Source organism: Aedes albopictus, chromosome 2 (assembly GCF_035046485.1).
Source record: "Aedes albopictus strain Foshan chromosome 2, AalbF5, whole genome shotgun sequence".
In the NCBI taxonomy this organism is placed as follows: domain Eukaryota; kingdom Metazoa; phylum Arthropoda; class Insecta; order Diptera; family Culicidae; genus Aedes; species Aedes albopictus.
The window spans coordinates 427,135,647-427,153,028 of NC_085137.1; the positions used below are offsets into that span (position 1 = coordinate 427,135,647).

At 38.3% G+C, this 17,382-nt stretch overlaps 1 protein-coding gene across 4 annotated transcripts in view; it reads right to left on the bottom strand.

Annotated features, from left to right (window-relative positions):
• Positions 1-17,382, bottom strand: part of LOC109410517 (uncharacterized) — a 108,969-nt gene that overhangs the window by 25,947 nt on the left and 65,640 nt on the right. For all 4 annotated transcript variants that reach the window (XM_062853589.1, XM_029869764.2, XM_062853588.1 and 1 more), the window contains exons 2-3: positions 2,918-3,415; positions 2,667-2,794 (exon numbers count right to left, since the gene is read on the bottom strand). In XM_062853589.1, coding sequence (XP_062709573.1) covers positions 2,667-2,794; positions 2,918-3,154 — 365 coding nt within the window. In that variant the 5' untranslated portion in view covers positions 3,155-3,415. The remainder of the gene's footprint in view (positions 1-2,666; positions 2,795-2,917; positions 3,416-17,382) is intronic.

The following is a 17,382-nucleotide window of genomic DNA, read 5'->3' on the forward strand; positions in this document are numbered from 1 at the left end:
CTGCTGCCGCTGATTTGCAGCAGTTCAACCATACCAGTCCTGTCCTGTGTGCGGTGTACAACCGAACAGTACACATCAATCAGCGATGTGATGGGGAGTGATGATAGCGGAAAGAAGTGCGCCGTGAACGGCGATCACGCTTCGGGAGCGTGCTGTTCCGTTCGACCATTGACCACCGCCGATGCGATGGACGGTTGGAGTCGTAGGCGGGTAAGAGCGACATTTTTTTCGAGAACGGCGGAATCTCTAATTATTTTGAAATGTTACGGTTATTTAAGGACGCAGCTTTCTTCATGATAAAAGTTGGTATGGATCACGGGGAGCATTCTATTCAGATTTTTAGATTTGGCAATTTTGCAGCTGTTCATGTATATCGTACCACCAGAAAACGTTCATTAACAAGGGACCTTGCTGTTTTGCTAGCACGTGAAGCACGAATGATATTTTGTGGCAAATAAATCATTATTCACTTGTTTTTTGTTTGTCACACAAAGTATTTTCGTGTTGGGTACTTGAACGATCTTTAGTAACGTTGAGATGTTTGTGACAGTCTGTTGTGGCGGTTGTCTCCGGTATTCAATTATATTTTTGAATAAATTAATTTTACTTGAACATGGTTCCACAGACAAACTGACAAAACACTAGGAATAAAAAAATGTTTCCGAACCGAATATATTTTCAGTATACATACAGGCTGTTAGGTTCCTGAGTGCAAACTTTTTAAAGGGTGATAGAGGAGCATAAATGGTGAAAAAATTGTTCTACGCATATGGTCAAATCTCAACTGTTTCGTAGTTATTGAACTTTCCTTTTTTACTATTATTGCCGTTACTGGCTATAACTTGGAAATGGTCAAACTTATCACAGTTTTTTGACCCTTATTCGAAAGATTATTGAATTTTCTATCAAATGGAGTCTTTGAATAGATTGGTTTAGTCAAATAACTAAGTTTTCTAGAGCAAATATCTCAAAAATAGTGTGTTCTAATTTGCTTTTGTCAATTATCTTTGAAAAATGCGTAATAAATTAAAATTTCTTCTTAAACAAAGTTATGGCCCTGTTTCACTATACAATTCGTTCTTTGACATCAAACTCCTATCTCTTATCGTTTTCTTGCAATTTCGGTTTATACATCGCATTTCAGATAAATCGAAATTGAAAGAAAACGATAAGAGCTAGAAGTTTGGTGTCAAAGAACGAATTGTAGAGTGGAAGAGGGGCCACACCTTTGTCGAAGAAAGAATTTTAATTTATTACGCATATTTCAAAGATAATTGACAAAAACAAAATAAAACGCACTACTTTTGAGCTTTTTGCTCTAAAAAACTTAGTTATTTAACTAAACCAATCGATTCAAAGAAGTCATTTGATAGAAAATTCAATAATTTTTCGAATAAGGGTAAAAAAATTGCGATAAGTTTGACCATTTTAAAGTTATAGCCAGTTAAGGCAATACTAATCAAAAACTTGGGAAGTTCAATAACTACGTAACGGTTGAGATTTGACCATAAGTGTAGAACAATTTTTTTCACCATTTATGGTCCTCTATCACCCTTTAAAAAGTTTGCACTCAGGAACCGAATACCCTGTATATCAAGGACTGTTTGAATCCTTTACCATTGATATATCCACAGAACTCTGTGATGGCCATTTACACACTTTGCGTGAAACGACCCGTATGTGTCTGACGCTATGGAATGACTTATCGTTCGCAGAAAAGGCTGCATTCCGCTCGTTCTATCAATTGCAGCAGTAGCTAGACATAATACAAGTATCAAATTCTAATTTAATTGCACTTGAAACCCTATACCACAATAGCTTTGCTTGGTTTGCGGTTGCAGAAATTCTGCCACGATAATCATGGATGTTTAGTATTGGCACGAGCAAATACGTATCAGATTAGCTTTACTCGTGCTTCACATGACGTGTTTATTGTTATCGATACAACTAAGCTTATCATGCGGATGTGTGTTCCTAATCAATCTGTATCGATTTGTAGGTACATATATCTCAACCTTTAGTTCCTAGACATCAAAACGCTTACAAAAGCGTGTAAAATTGGCATGCGACTAAAACCATGAATGGAAGATGTTTCTGAGAAACATGAAGCAATTAAACTTATTGACGAGCTTGGTGGTCTAGTGGCTACCGCTTCTGATTCGTATGCAGAAGGTCCTGGGTTCAATCCCTAGTCCTACTTTGTATCTTTCTACATACTTCATCCCTCCGCTCTGCATATACAACTCAAATATATCCACATGTTCATAGTCATCGCTAGAGCAGAAACGGGTTGTAAAAGCCGTTTCCCTTCCTTACAACTTTCACAACACAGTTATGGAATCAAGCGAACTGTACAGCATTATCTTCAGAATAATAAACACACTAATCTTTCAGCTTACGCCTGACATCCACACACCAATGTGTGAACCCTCTGTCAACCGTATCCCAACAACACTCCAACATCCGCACGAATTTGTGCAGACGAAGAGGTATATTCGGTATACTGTGGATACAAACGATCGCAATCAACACTTTTTGACGAGTATTCTATGCTAGAAACATTTATAGAAACTCGACAAATCGAATTATTCCTTCAGACCTCAGCTCTCACAAAACCCACACAAAAATTCTGTAATTGTTAGAGGATAATAATATGCGATACTCACAGATCCTTGGCGTACAAGTTGTGCGGAATCGAGGTGCACACACCGGCACCGTCACCGGTATCGTTGTCGCAGGCGCAAGCACCACGGTGGTTCATCCGGATCGACAGCGTTTGGGCATCGCGCAAGATCTGCAAATGGACAAGGTGGTGCACAAACGTGCCCAGTCAGTGTGTTGTTAGACAATCTTCACTTTTGGTCTCGCGGTGGCAGGTGGCGGTGCCCGGCCCTCCTCGCTCAGTCTCAGTATGTACCTTATGGTTGGCTTTGCCCTCGATCGACACGATGAATCCCACGCCGCAAGCTTCATGCTCGTTTTGTGGATCGTAAAGACCTTGTGCTGCTGGTGCTTCCCAATCCATAGTCGGTTTTGTTGGTTGTTGTTGTTGTTGCTGCTGCTGATGCTGCTGACCGCGAATCTCATCCTGCTGGATCACTTCACGTGGCACAATCACTTCAGATGTTGTAAACTCATTGTTGGGTGGGGCCATTCTATTCGCACCGGTTAATAGCGCAACAGGCTCCTCTCAGAAATTGTTCTTGGTTTCTTCGGGCACTGGTATGGAGGGGGTGAAATGAACTATTTGGACGAACACTTCACTCAATCAATAAAACTTTTTTTTCACTTCGGTTGTTAAATGTTCTAAAACGCACGATTACCACAATGTTCCAAATTCAATCTGAATCAACTTTCTTCTTTCTTGATGTAGATTTTTAAGCGGAAGACAGGCTGGTTTATCGATACGAATCACCTGGATAAAAGAATATAAAGAAAATAGGAATTAGTAATCTGCGTTAATTCTGTCAAGATGTTCAGGCGGTAAAATACTGATATATGTTTCTGAGGAGCTATTTTATATAGACTACAAAAATAAAAATACAATACAGATCCCATTGAGATAACTAGCAACAGGGAATCAGCAACAGAATGATATCAACCGAGACCAACGGCAACGACCCCGGCGAACAGAAAGGTCTTGCGATTGGAAACTCGGTACGTGGTATTTACTACCGATCTCTCAACTTCATTGGGAGCACCCGTATACTCGCCGATCTACTAGAGGACCGTGGGTTTGGCATCGTAGCGCTACAGGAGGTGTATTGGATACGATCCATGGTGCGAACGCTTAGAGGTAATCATAACATCTACCAAAGTTGCAGCAACACACTTGAGTTGAGACATTAGCTGGTGATGGGCGACATGCAGAGGCTCGTGATCGGTTGGAGCCCGAAAGAATGTGCAGGTTGAGGATCAAGGGCCGATTCTTCAACTTCAGCATAATAAATGTGCACAGCCCTTACTCCGGAAGCACTGATGATTACAAACACGCATTATACGCGCAGCTCAAACGCGAGCACGACCGCTGCCCAAGCCACGACGTCAAGATCATCATAGGTGACCTAAACGCTCAGGTAGGCCAGAAGGAGGAATTCAGACCGACAATTGGAATGTTCAGTTCCCACCAGCTGACGAACGAAAACGGCCTACGACTCGCCACCTCCAAAAACATGGCCATAGGTAGCACTTTTTTCCAACACAGCCTCCCTTATCGTTACCCTTATCGTTACACCACGTTCTGATTCACGGACGTCACTTCTCCGACATTATCGACGTCACCCGAGCAGAGAAGAACATCAAAAAATGACAACTGAATCACAAAGCTTGTTTTTATATCTGGGTTTGTTATTATTAACTTATTGAGGCATAACCTTTCCATAACATATTTTGTTGAACAATCTTATTCTGTTATGATCGTGCTATTGGTATATTTTCTTTTAAAATATTTTAATAACAAGTTTTTTTAGAGAACAATTTCAGTGATCATCAATAGCACAATAAGAACAAATTCTGCAATCAAAACTACATCATTCAAAATTTACGATGTTCATAGCATTCTTTCTCTCCTATCTGATATAAGATTCGAACAGTGACAGAACCTTCTTATCAACTTATTGTTTTAAAAGCACTTTGATAAGTATACCATGAAACCAGTTTTTGGTCAGTTATAAAACGTTTTGGATCAGCTGGTGCAATTCCATGACGAACTACCGATAAAGAAACCTTTAAACATTTAAAATGTAATTAATTAAGCCATCAAGAAGAAGAACTGCTTCGATTATTTTTAGAGATTTTATTTTTACTGCTTTCATTGCTTCGAGGCCACTCAGATTCACTAAGGTAAATGTGTCAATCATTGAGGTAATAGTGTAAATTTATTTGAAAAATGATTATAATGGTTTGTCGGTATTTTTCATCTTAATTTGTTTGATAAAATTATCGTTTCTTTCTGTGCACAATATTAAATCGCTTGCGCTAAATTGTTATCAATAACTTTTTAATTACGAAATTTGTTATTGAATATTTCATAATTTCGCTATTATTATTGTTATTAAAACCAACAAAATGCGGAAAAATAACATATTTCATTATTCTGTTGCTATTCCCTTCTGCTCGAGCAGGGCCTATCGTGGCACTACTGAATAAATGATTCAGCATTTCACTGTAGATTCATGCTGCAGAGATTTGCATCAAAGGCAGTTTAGCTTGAATTAAGCATCAAATTTTGTGCTTTCCATGCAACCTGTAACTTCCTTACCTAGTTTCAAGCACCTAACTAAGCATCTATTAATAATGATCGAGTTTATTCTTGCTTGCACCTCGCCGAATGCCTCATGGCCAATTTGGTATCAACTACTATAAATTAGCTTTCATATCATGTAAAATCATATCGTGACAAAACTACAATTCCCCCAAAATAATAAGATTGACTAATTTTTCCTCGAATTTTGATTTCGTCTAGTCCACGTCTATTTCGGGCACAACCTAAATTCTATTACAGGCACACCTTCTACGATATAGTATGGTACAATAGGATGGTCAAAAATCATGAATCAACAGTAGGTGTTCATTGGAAAAGTCGTTTAAGCTCTTTGAATTCCAAATCGAATCATACGTTCAAAGTACTTTTGAGCAGAATGATTTTAATTGAGATGGGTGTTGTAGCTTGAGAATAACGAACAAAATATTTCAATTAATATTTTTGCCCACCAGATTATAATACGCCATCACAATGCAACGAAGAAATCTTTCTCTGTGTGAAATACGATGATTCGTATGCCGAAATTCTACGCACGCATTTATTGCTTGCATCCTTCCAAGATGAAGAGAACTTGTTGTTTACATTTTACCGGCGGAAAAAAAGTGATTTGTTTGCGGCATTATGCCGCAGTGTAGTCCAACTTTTAAGTGCCACAGAGCTTTTGTGGGGTGAGAATTCAAGGTTCAACAAGTGAAAATGGCGAAGTGAGAGGTGATGAAGAACAATGCGGCTAGCTGCTGCTTTGGTGCCGATGTCTTCGTCATACGCAAAACGAGAAAAATGTTCAACTCGTAAGTGGAGATTAAAAAATTAAAACGTGAAATTTAGCGTAATTATTCGATTTTCAGTGCTATAATAGGAGCTGGATATTTATAGTCCACATCTTTTTGCGCCCATCCGATGAGCCATTGGCAAAGATAAGTTGGAATATCTGTGATTATTGATCCCGTCTGACATGCCGGCTCATATGACGAAGTAGATTTCTACCCTACTTCAAATATTTTACTGATCGATATTTGTTTCCATATTGTAAAACTCATCGAAAGTGGTAAAGAAAAACTGTGATCTACATGGGATACTCAAAATAACTGGGACAGGTAAAATTTTCACTTTTCAAAAAATGTTCAACTCGCTATAACTTTTCGAAAAGGGCATCAAATATTCTCAAATTTTTACTGTAAGTTCATCAAATAGTTGTGTATCAGTGGTCAAAATTTGGAAAAGATTGGACCATTTTACATAAAGTTATAAAGGTTCTAGAAAAAGGTATAATTATTCGATAGCCAACTTTGAGCTGTTATATCTCCGGATTCAATGATCCGATTGCAATGAAGTTTTTATCATTTATGATTTATATAATAAGCTATTAAAAACATTTGACTTAACTTAAAATTCTTCACACGAAAGAAAATTATTTCGATTAGTTAATTTTTCTAATATAGCACCAATTTATCCAAAACTTCATCATCGTTTCAAAATTCGAGATAGTAATTATAGTTCATTTAAATTCCCTCTAATTGAATTGAATTTGTTTATGTTTCATAAGGAAAGCAACCAAATAGCCGGCATTAAATTGAAAAAGTAATGGGAAGCATATGAAAAATAGATAAATTTAAAACAACTAAAAAAAACATGGAAAAAATTAAATCGCCATAACTTTTTTTCTTATTAATAATTTTAAATTCAATCAACTGTTTTTCAAAGTTCATTATATAAGTCATAAATGATCAAAATTTCATTGCATTCGGTTCATTGAATCCGGAGATATAACAGTTCAAAGTTGACTATTGAATAATTATACCTTTTTCTAGAATCTTTATAACTTCGTGTAGAATGGACCGATGTTTTCCAAATTTGAACCGCTGATACACAACTAGTTGATGAACTTACAGTAAAAATATGAGAATATTTGATGCCCTTTTCGAAAAGTTATAGCGAGTTGAACATTTTTTGAAAAGTGAAAATTTAACCTTTCCCAGTTATTTTGAGTATCCCCTGTAGGTGAGCAAGGTAACAACTGTTTAAGATCGTTGAGAATTTGTTTTTCTGATCTTTATTTGCATCTCAATGAATTATAACATAAATCAACTCAAAATTTGATGTTCTATGTAACACCCTTTCATCCTAATTCGGTAAAAAATGTAAACTATTGTCAATATATCTTCATAGCATTTTATATTTCATTTTCTGTATGACAAAGGCAATCTATCATTTAATTTAATCCACAATTTCATGAAAAATTGTAATAATCAAACAATCATAACAGCTATTTACGCTGTTTAGTAAATCTCCTCATTATTTCTTAACTTACCCTACTTTAACCAATGATCGCAGCAATAAAAGACTGCAACGTTTTTTGACGAAAATTGGCAAAAATAAACCATTCAGTATTAGTATATTGCGTTTGCGCAGTCGAATAAGATCAATTTAATAATATATCATATATTTTGTAGCCGTTTCATATTCTACTGGAAGTGGAGTCAGAAAAATTCTACTGAATCCGGACTCGTCCAGCAATTCCTTAAGGAATACCTTCTGAGATTACCCCAGGTAGTCCTCAAAGGGTTCCTTTCATAGTTTCTCCAGCAACTTCTTCCAGGATTCCTCCGTGAGCTCTTTATGATATTCATAGAGGCGTTAATTTAGGATTCCTTTAGAGAAGCTTCTCTGAGATTCTCCCAGGAACTTCTCCTGGGACGTATAGAGAGTTTTCATCTTCGATTCCAGCAGCAGTTATTTGCAGGATGCCTCTAGGAACTCCTTCCGGCATATCTCCAGGAATTAGTTCTGAGACTTCTCCGGGATTTCACGGACTCCTACAAGAATTCTTTCCGGGATTTCTTTGGGAATTCAATCCGAGACCCGTTCTGTAATTTCTACTACGAATCCTACAGGAATTCCTTCTCAGATTACACCCAAAATTCTTACTAACAGTTTTTCAGCAGTGCCTTCTGGGATTCCTCAGGGAATTTTTTTCTGCGATTTTTTCAGGAGATTATTCTGAGATACTTAAGGAGAATTCTGGAATAGCTCCAAAGGTTCATTCTAAGATTCATCTAGGAATTGCTAAAGTAATTCCTCACAGGATTTCATTTGTAATTCCTTCCGAGTGTCTTTCAAGATTTTTCAGGGATTCCCCCAAGACTTTTCTGCTAAATCCCTCCAGGGGTTTCTCCTAAAAATCCTCGAAAAGCTTTTTTTCAGGGATTACTTTATGAGTTTCTTCTGAGATTCCTCCACTTATAAGGAATGTCTAAGGATCCTTTTTTTTATTTCTAGAAAGAATTCCTGTAGAAATGTGATCTAAGGAAGAACTATTGGAGAAAATTCAAATGAAGCTTTTGGAGAAATTTCTTAGGAACGGCTTTAGTTCCTTAAAAAATGTTGGAGAATTTCCTCAAGTATTGAAAGACTTTTATAAAGAATTCATGGAAGAATTTCATTCGGAATTCCTGAAGTTTTTCCATAACGAATTCTAAGTTATACACCTTAAGCAAATCCGTAACAGACTCTCACAGGTTTTCCATTAGTAACATCAAAGAGAATTCCATAATCAACGCTTGGAGGAAATCCTGGCTAAAATCTGAAGGAATCCCAAAACGACTCCCGGGAGCAATCCCTGAAGGAACTCTTGGAGTAGTCCTAGAGGGACAAATTTCTCAAGAATTAAACTATTCTAATAATTTAGGATTTTATCACATAACATAAGTGGAACTCAGGCTTAAAAAGTTGATGCCTTTTCAATTTCGTACACTGGCATACAGGGCATCGAAATGTCAAATGCATTATAACATTATTGCTATACTATTTTTCTGCAAGTATACCATTTCTCATTGCTGCGAAGTAAAACAAAGACCTCATAGATCTAGACTGGCAGCACGTGGAGAAAAAAATAGAATATAAATTGTGATGAAACTTTGTAAACTCAAGTCAAAAATACGTTTTCTAGCTTTAAACAGAACGGAACATCGATATGTGAAACGTAGATGTGTTATTTTGAATATTTCAATGAAATTATTACAAATGAATAAGTGGTTTTACAGCAGCTTGTTTTCGCATATCTCAGATTCCAATCTTCGTTCCTGTATTCTTTGCCAAAACTGGAATACTGGTTCGATCAGATGTTTTTTGTTTACCAAAATAAATGACACTTCAGTGCCTTTTATAAAAGACTAGCTGTACCCGGCAAACTTTGTCTTGCCTACTGCGTTTTTTGACGTTTCAAGTTTCTAGCCAAGGCCCAAATCCCCGTTCAAAATGTATGAAAACCCGATTTTCAAAAACACTCAATTTTTCCATGTTTTTTGCCTCATAAACCTTCCTTGGGTGAAAACTTACAGAGCAAAATTAAGACGACCAAAATTGGACCTTCCGTTCGCATGTTATGCGCGGTCCCACGCATGCCACTGCATTTTTATATATATAGATATAATAGTTTCGCGTGCTGGAAAAGGATACAAATTTTTCCTTCGCTCTGACTATGGAGTTCTACTTATGTTATGTGATTTTATCCATAATTATCAAACTTTTTCTTTGCGAAACCCACAAAAAATAAAGTCAAGTATTTCTCTAAGAGAATTTCTTCAATCTTATGGCTGTAATTTTGTTATTATTTATTTTTATTCATAGAATGCAAAAACAACATGCCAAATTTTCCGGACATGCCAGAACCGGTTCCGGTAGAGAAAGAGAAGGACTTTCTAGAACTATATGAGTATAGTAACTCAAATTAATTCATGAATTTTCACCACTGTTCAATTCAAACAAACGTTAAAAAACTGGAATCTATTTATAAATTCCTCTACGAACATCTTCTGAAAGTATGTATTTCTCAAGAAATTCCTTCACAAATTACACATGGGACCTCACCAGGAATTTCTTCTTCGTAAATTCCTCCATGGACGTCTCGCGGGGTTCTGAAACTTATTTGTTTTCAGGGCTTGTTCCAAAAAATGCTTCAGGAACTCCTCCCAGGTTTTTTTTGTTTTCAGACTCTTCTGTAAGGGTTCATCGAGGAACTCCTTTAAGGTGAATATACAGGGTGTTTGGTTCCGGGTTTTGGATATTTTCAGGGCTGATAGGTCTTGATGAGAGATGAAAAAGTTCCCATGGAACATAGGGTCGGAAATCACTGCTAAGTGAGTTAATCACATTTTAAGTTTTTAATTTTTGGTTATCTTTGAAGTCCTATATCTACTAAACTATCAATCGTACAAACTTTCTCAGCGCACGAATTGAAAGCTTATTACTTCTACTTTCTTAGTCTCTTGGACGTAAACTTTGTAAAAATAGTTAAAAAGGCCTTAAATTGAAAAATAATGCAAAATTGGTCGAAAAAATCGGCTATTTTTTGGACATTTTTGATGATTTCAATATGAAAATAAAGCTTTTGTTGAAAAAGTTCTTCTACAAAACATGCACGAACTTGTTCCCTAAAAATGTTTCTTTGACACCAAAACTCTATCTTTTGTAGTTAAGCCAAAAAATGTTTTTGAAAATAACGTTCCAAATTGCATTAACTTCATGCCAAAACAATGGTCATCACCCTATCCGTCGTGCGTTCGTGTGCTGTTGCTCCACGGCATGAGGACGACTACTGCTGGTGGCTTGGCTGCTGGTGATGTCATCGCATACAGAAAACGAGCTCGCTCTTTGTCGCGTCACATCTCCGCCTGTGGAATCATTCGAGGCGGAGTTTGGATTTGCGCTTACTAAGTGCGACGTGCAGTTAACTTGTTTTTCGACGGAGCGAAAGGAAAGCGCCGACGAAAGTGTATTTACAAGAGCAACCATTTAAATCCTTCGCACTCGTAGCTCTGCTGCGGTGCTGTTCAGATGGGGGGGTCTGTGCGTGCGGCAATTTAGAGCATGCACTTTTGATGCATTTAATTTTTTTTTGTATGATGATTCTTCTTATTTCTTGCATTACATTCCCACTAGGACAGAGCCTGTTTCTCAGCTCAGTTATAAAACATACAGCAATAAATTCCTTTGGAACCAATCATGGGGGGTCCTTGGGGAATTATACCTTTAGGGATCTAATCAACAAGTTGGCCATTTAAGGAGATATTGGGGATTTTTAAGGAACATTGGGGATTTTTACGAGATATTGGGTACAGTAAAGGGAACATAGGAATCATGGCGGTCCTTGGGAAATGATACCTTTGGGGAATCTAATCAACAAGTTGGACATATTAGGAGAAGTTGGGGATTCTTAAGGGACATTGGGGATCTTTAGGCGATATTGGGGCGGGTAATAGGAACTTAGGAATCATGGGGGTCCGTGGGAAATGATACCTTTGGGGATCTAATCAACAAGTTGGCCATTTTAGGAGATATTGGGGATTTTTAAGGAACATTGGGGATTTTTACGAGATATTGGGTAGGGTAAAGAAAACTTAGGAATCATGGGGTCCTCGAGAAATGATACCTTTGGGGAATCTAATCAACAAGTTATCCATTTTAGGAGATATTGGGGATTTTTAAGGAACATTGGGGATTTTTAGGAGAAATTGGGTACGGTAAAGGGAACATAGGAATCATGGCGGTCCTCGGGAAATGATACTTTTGGGGAATCTAATCAACAAGTTGGCCATTTTAGGAGATATTGGGAATTTTTAAGGAACATTGGGGATTTTTACGAGATATTGGGTAGGGTAAAGAAAACTTAGGAATCATGGGGTCCTTGAGAAATGATACCTTTGAGGAATCTAATCAACAAGTTGGCCATTTTAGGAGATATTGGGGATTTTTAAGGAACATTGGGGATTTTTACGAGATATTGGGTAGGGTAAAGAAAACTTACGAATCATGGGGTCCTTGAGAAATGATACCTTTGAGGAATCTAATCGACAAGTTGGCCATTTTAGGAGAAGTTGGGGATTTTTAAGGAACATTGGGGATTTTTAGGACATATTGGGTAGGGTAAAGGGAACTTAGGAATCATGGCGGTTCTCGGGAAATGGTACCTTTGGGGAATCTAATCAACAAGTTGGACATATTAGGAGAAGTTGGGGATTCTTAAGGGACATTGGGGATCTTTAGGCGATATTGGGGTGGGTAATGGGAACTTAGGAATCATGGGGGTCCTTGGGAAATGATACCTTTGGGGATCTAATCAACAAGTTGGCCATTTTAGGAGATATTGGGGATTTATAAAGAACATTGGGGATTTTTAGGAGATATTGGGTAGGGTAAAGGGAACTTAGGAATCATGGCGGTCCTCGGGAAATGATACCTTTGGGGAAACTAATCAACAAGTTGGACATATTAGGAGAAATTGGGGATTCTTAAGTGACATTGGGGATCTTTATGCGATATTGGGGCGGGTAATGGGAACTTAGGAATCATGGGGGTCCTTGGGAAATGATACCTTTGAGGAATCTAATCGACAAGTTGGCCATTTTAGGAGAAGTTGGGGATTTTTAAGGAACATTGGGGATTTTTAGGAGATATTGGGTAGGGTAAAGGGAACTTAGGAATCATGGCGGTCCTCGGGAAATGATACCTTTGGGGAATCTAATCAACAAGTTGGCCATTTTAGGAGATATTGGGGATTTTTACGAGATATTGGGTAGGGTAAAGGGAACTTAGGAATCATGGGGTCCTTGAGAAATGATACCTTTGGGGATCTTATCAACAAGTTGGCCATTTTAGGAGATATTGGGGATTTTTAAGGAACATTGGGGATTTTTAGGAGATATTGGGGCGGGTAAAGGGAACTTAGGAATCATGGGGGTCCACGGGAAATGATACCTTTGGGGAATCTAATCAACGAGTTGGCCGTTTTAGGAGATATTGGGGATTTTTAAGGAACATTGGGGATTTTTAGGAGATATTGGGTAGGGTAAAGGGATCTTAGGAATAATGGCGGTCCTCGGGAAATGATACCTTTGGGAAATCTAATCAACAAGTTGGACATTTTAAAAGACGTTGGGGATTCTAAAGGGACATTGGGGATTTTTAGGCGATATTGGGGAGGGTAAAGGGGACTTAGGAATCATGGGGTCCTTGGGAAATGATACCTTTGGGGATCTTATGAACAAGTTGGCCATTCTAGGAGATATTGGGGATTTTTAAGGAACATTGGGGATTTTTACGAGATATTGGGTAGGGTAAAGGGAACTTAGGAATCATGGGGTCCTTGGGAAATGATACCATTGGGGAATCTAATAAATAAGTTGGCTATTTTAGGAGGTATTGGGGATATTTAAGGAACATTGGGGATTTTTACGAGATATTGGGTAGGGTAAAGGGAACTTAGGAATCATGGGGGTCCTTGGGAAATGATACCTTTGGGGATCTTATCAACAAGTTGGCCATTTTATGAGATATTGGGGATTTTTAAGGAACATTGGGGATTTTTAGGAGATATTGAGTACGGTAAAGGGAACTTAGGAGAATCATGGCGGTCCTCGGGAAATGATACCTTCGGGAAATCTAATCAACAAGTTGTCCATTTTAGGAGAAATTGGGGATTTTTAAGGAACATTGGGGATTTTTACGAGATATTGAGTACGGTAAAGGGAACTTAGGAGAATCATGGCGGTCCTCGGGAAATTATACCTTTGGGGAATCTAATCAACAAGTTGGACATATTAGGAGAAGTTGGGGATTCTTAAGGGACATTGGAGATTTTTAGGCGATATTGGGGCGGGTAAAGGGAACTTAGGAATCATGGGGTCCTTGGGAAATGATACCTTTGGGGAATCTAATCAACAAGTTGGCCATTTTAGGAAATATTGGGGATTTTTAAGGATCATTGGGGAATCTGATCAACAAGTTGGACATATTAGGAGAAGTTGGGGATTCTTAAGGGACATTGGGGATTTTTAGGCGATATTGGCGGTCCTCGGGAAATGATACCTTTGGGGAATCTAATCAACAAGTTGGACATTTTAAAAGAAAATGGGGATTCTTAAGGGACATTGGGGGTTTTTAGGTGATATTGGGGAGGGTAAAGGGAACTTAGGAATCATGGAGGTCCTTGGGAAATGATACCTTTGAGGAATCTAATCAACAAGTTGGCCATTTTAGGAGATATTGGGGATTTTTAAGGAACATTGGGGATTTTTAGGAGATATTTGGGAGGGTAAAGGGAACTTAGGAATCAATGGGGTCCTTGGGGAATGATACCTATGGGGAATCTAATCGACAAGTTGAACAATTAAGGAGCAGTTGGGGATTCTTAAGGGACATTGGGGATTTTGAGGAGATATTGGGGAGGGTAAAGGGAACTTAGGGATTCCTTGGGTCCTTGGGAAAAAATACCACTGGGAAATCTAATCGACAAGTTGGACATTTTAAAGAAGTTGGGGATTCTTAAGGAATATTGGGGATTTTTAGGAGATATTGGGGAGGATAAAGGGAACTTAGGAACCATGGGGGTCCTTGGGAAATGATCTCAAACGTTCCTTTAAAAATCCCTAACTTCTTCTAAAATGTCCAACTTGTTGTTTAGATTCCCCAAGGGTATCATTTCCCAAGGACGCCTATTATTCCTAAGTTCCCTATACCCTCCCCAATATTTCCTAAAAATCTCGAACGTTCCTTAGAAAATTCCCAATATCTCCTAAAAATTCTCAATGTTCTTTAAGAATCCCCAACTTCTCCAAAAACGTCCAACTTATTCGATAGATTTCCCAAAGGCATTTTTTCCCAAGAAGACCTCCATGATTCCTAAGTTCCCTTTATCCTCCCCAATATCTCCTAAAAATCCCCAATATTCCTTAAGAATCCCCAACTTCTTTAAAATGTCCAACTTGTCGATATTGGACATTTTAAAAGAAAATGGGGATTCTTAAGGGACATTGGGGGTTTTTAGGTGATATTGGGTAGGGTAAAGGGAACTTAGGAATCATGGAGGTCCTTGGGAAATGATACCTTTGAGGAATCTAATCAACAAGTTGGCCATTTTAGGAGATATTGGGGATTTTTAAGGAACATTGGGGATTTTTAGGAGATATTTGGGAGGGTAAAGGGAACTTAGGAATCAATGGGGTCCTTGGGGAATGATACCTATGGGGAATCTAATCGACAAGTTGAACAATTAAGGAGCAGTTGGGGATTCTTAAGGGACATTGGGGATTTTGAGGAGATATTGGGGAGGGTAAAGGGAACTTAGGGATTCCTTGGGTCCTTGGGAAAAAATACCACTGGGAAATCTAATCGACAAGTTGGACATTTTAAAGAAGTTGGGGATTCTTAAGGAATATTGGGGATTTTTAGGAGATATTGGGGAGGATAAAGGGAACTTAGGAACCATGGGGGTCCTTGGGAAATGATCTCAAACGTTCCTTTAAAAATCCCTAACTTCTTCTAAAATGTCCAACTTGTTGTTTAGATTCCCCAAGGGTATCATTTCCCAAGGACGCCTATTATTCCTAAGTTCCCTATACCCTCCCCAATATTTCCTAAAAATCTCGAACGTTCCTTAGAAAATTCCCAATATCTCCTAAAAATTCTCAATGTTCTTTAAGAATCCCCAACTTCTCCAAAAACGTCCAACTTATTCGATAGATTTCCCAAAGGCATTTTTTCCCAAGAAGACCTTCATGATTCCTATGTTTCCTTTACCCTCTCCAATTTCCCCTAAAAATTACCAATGTTTTTTAAAAAATCCCCTACTTCTGCTAAAATGATCAACTTGTTGATCATTTTGTTACCCAAATGTATCATTTCCCATGCAGACCCCCATAATTCCTAAGATCCCCTCATCCTCCCCAATATATCCTTAAATCCCAATCGTTACTTAAAAAATCTCCATTTTCCCCTATATCTCTATATCCCCTATATCTTCTAAAACGTCCCAACATTCCTTAAAAAATCCCCAATATCTCCTCAAAGTTTCCAATGTTCTTGAAGAATCCCCAACTTCTCCTAAAATGTCCAACTAAATCTAACGAATCCAAAAGGTATCATTTCCCAAGAACTCCCATGATTCCTAAGTTCCGATCAACCTCCCCAATATCTCCTACAATTCCCAACGCTCCTTGAAAAGTTTCCAATATCTCCTAAAAATCCCCAACGTCATGAAGAATCCCCAATATCTCCTGAAAATCCCCAATGTTTCTTAAAAATCTCCAATATCTCCTAAAAATCCCCAATGTTCCCTAAAAATCCCCAATATCTCCTAAAAATCCCCAATGTTCCTAAAGAATCCCCAACATCTCCTAAAATGTCCAAATTGTTGATTAGATTCCCCAAAGGTATCATTTCTCAAGGACCCCATGATTCCTAAGTTCCCTTTACCCTTCCCAATATCTCCTCAAAATCCCCAACGTTCCTTAAGAATCCCCAACCCTTCCTAAAATGGCCAACTTGTTGATGCGATTCCCCAAAGGTATCATTTCTCAAGGACCCCATGATTCCTAAGTTCTCTTTACCCTCCCCAATATCGCCTAAAAATCCCCATTGTTCCTTACAAATAACCAATCTCTCCTAAAATGGCCAACTTGTTGATTAGATTCCCCAAAGGTATCATATCCCAAGGACCCCCATGATTCCTAAGTTCCCTTTTTCCCTTCCCAAAATCTCCTAAAATTCCTCAATGTTCCTTAAAAATCCCCAATTTCTCCTAAAAATCCCCAATGTCCCTTAAGAATCCTCAACTTCTCCTAAAATGGCCAACTTGTTGATTAGATTCCCCAATCTATCATTTCTCAAGGACCCCCATGATTCCTAAGGTCCCCTACCCTACCCAATATCACCTAAAAATCCCCAATGTTCCTACAAAATCCCCAATATTTCCTAAAATGGCCAACTTGTTGATTAGATTCCCCAATCTATCATTTCCCAAGGACCCCCATGATTCCTAAGTTCCAATTACCCACCCCAATATCGCCTAAAAATCCCTAATGTCCCTTAAGAATCCCCAACTTCTCCTAATATGTCCAACTTGTTGCTTAGATTCCCCAAAGGTATCATTTCCCGTGGACCCCCATGATTCCTAAGGTCCCTTTACCCGCCCCAATATCGCCTAAAAATCCCCAATTTTCCTTAAAAATCCCCAATATCTCCTAAAATGGTCAACTTGTTGTTTAGATTCCCCAAAGGTATCATTTCCCGTGGACCCCCATGATTCCTAAGTTCCCTTTACCCGCCCCAATATCGCCTAAAAA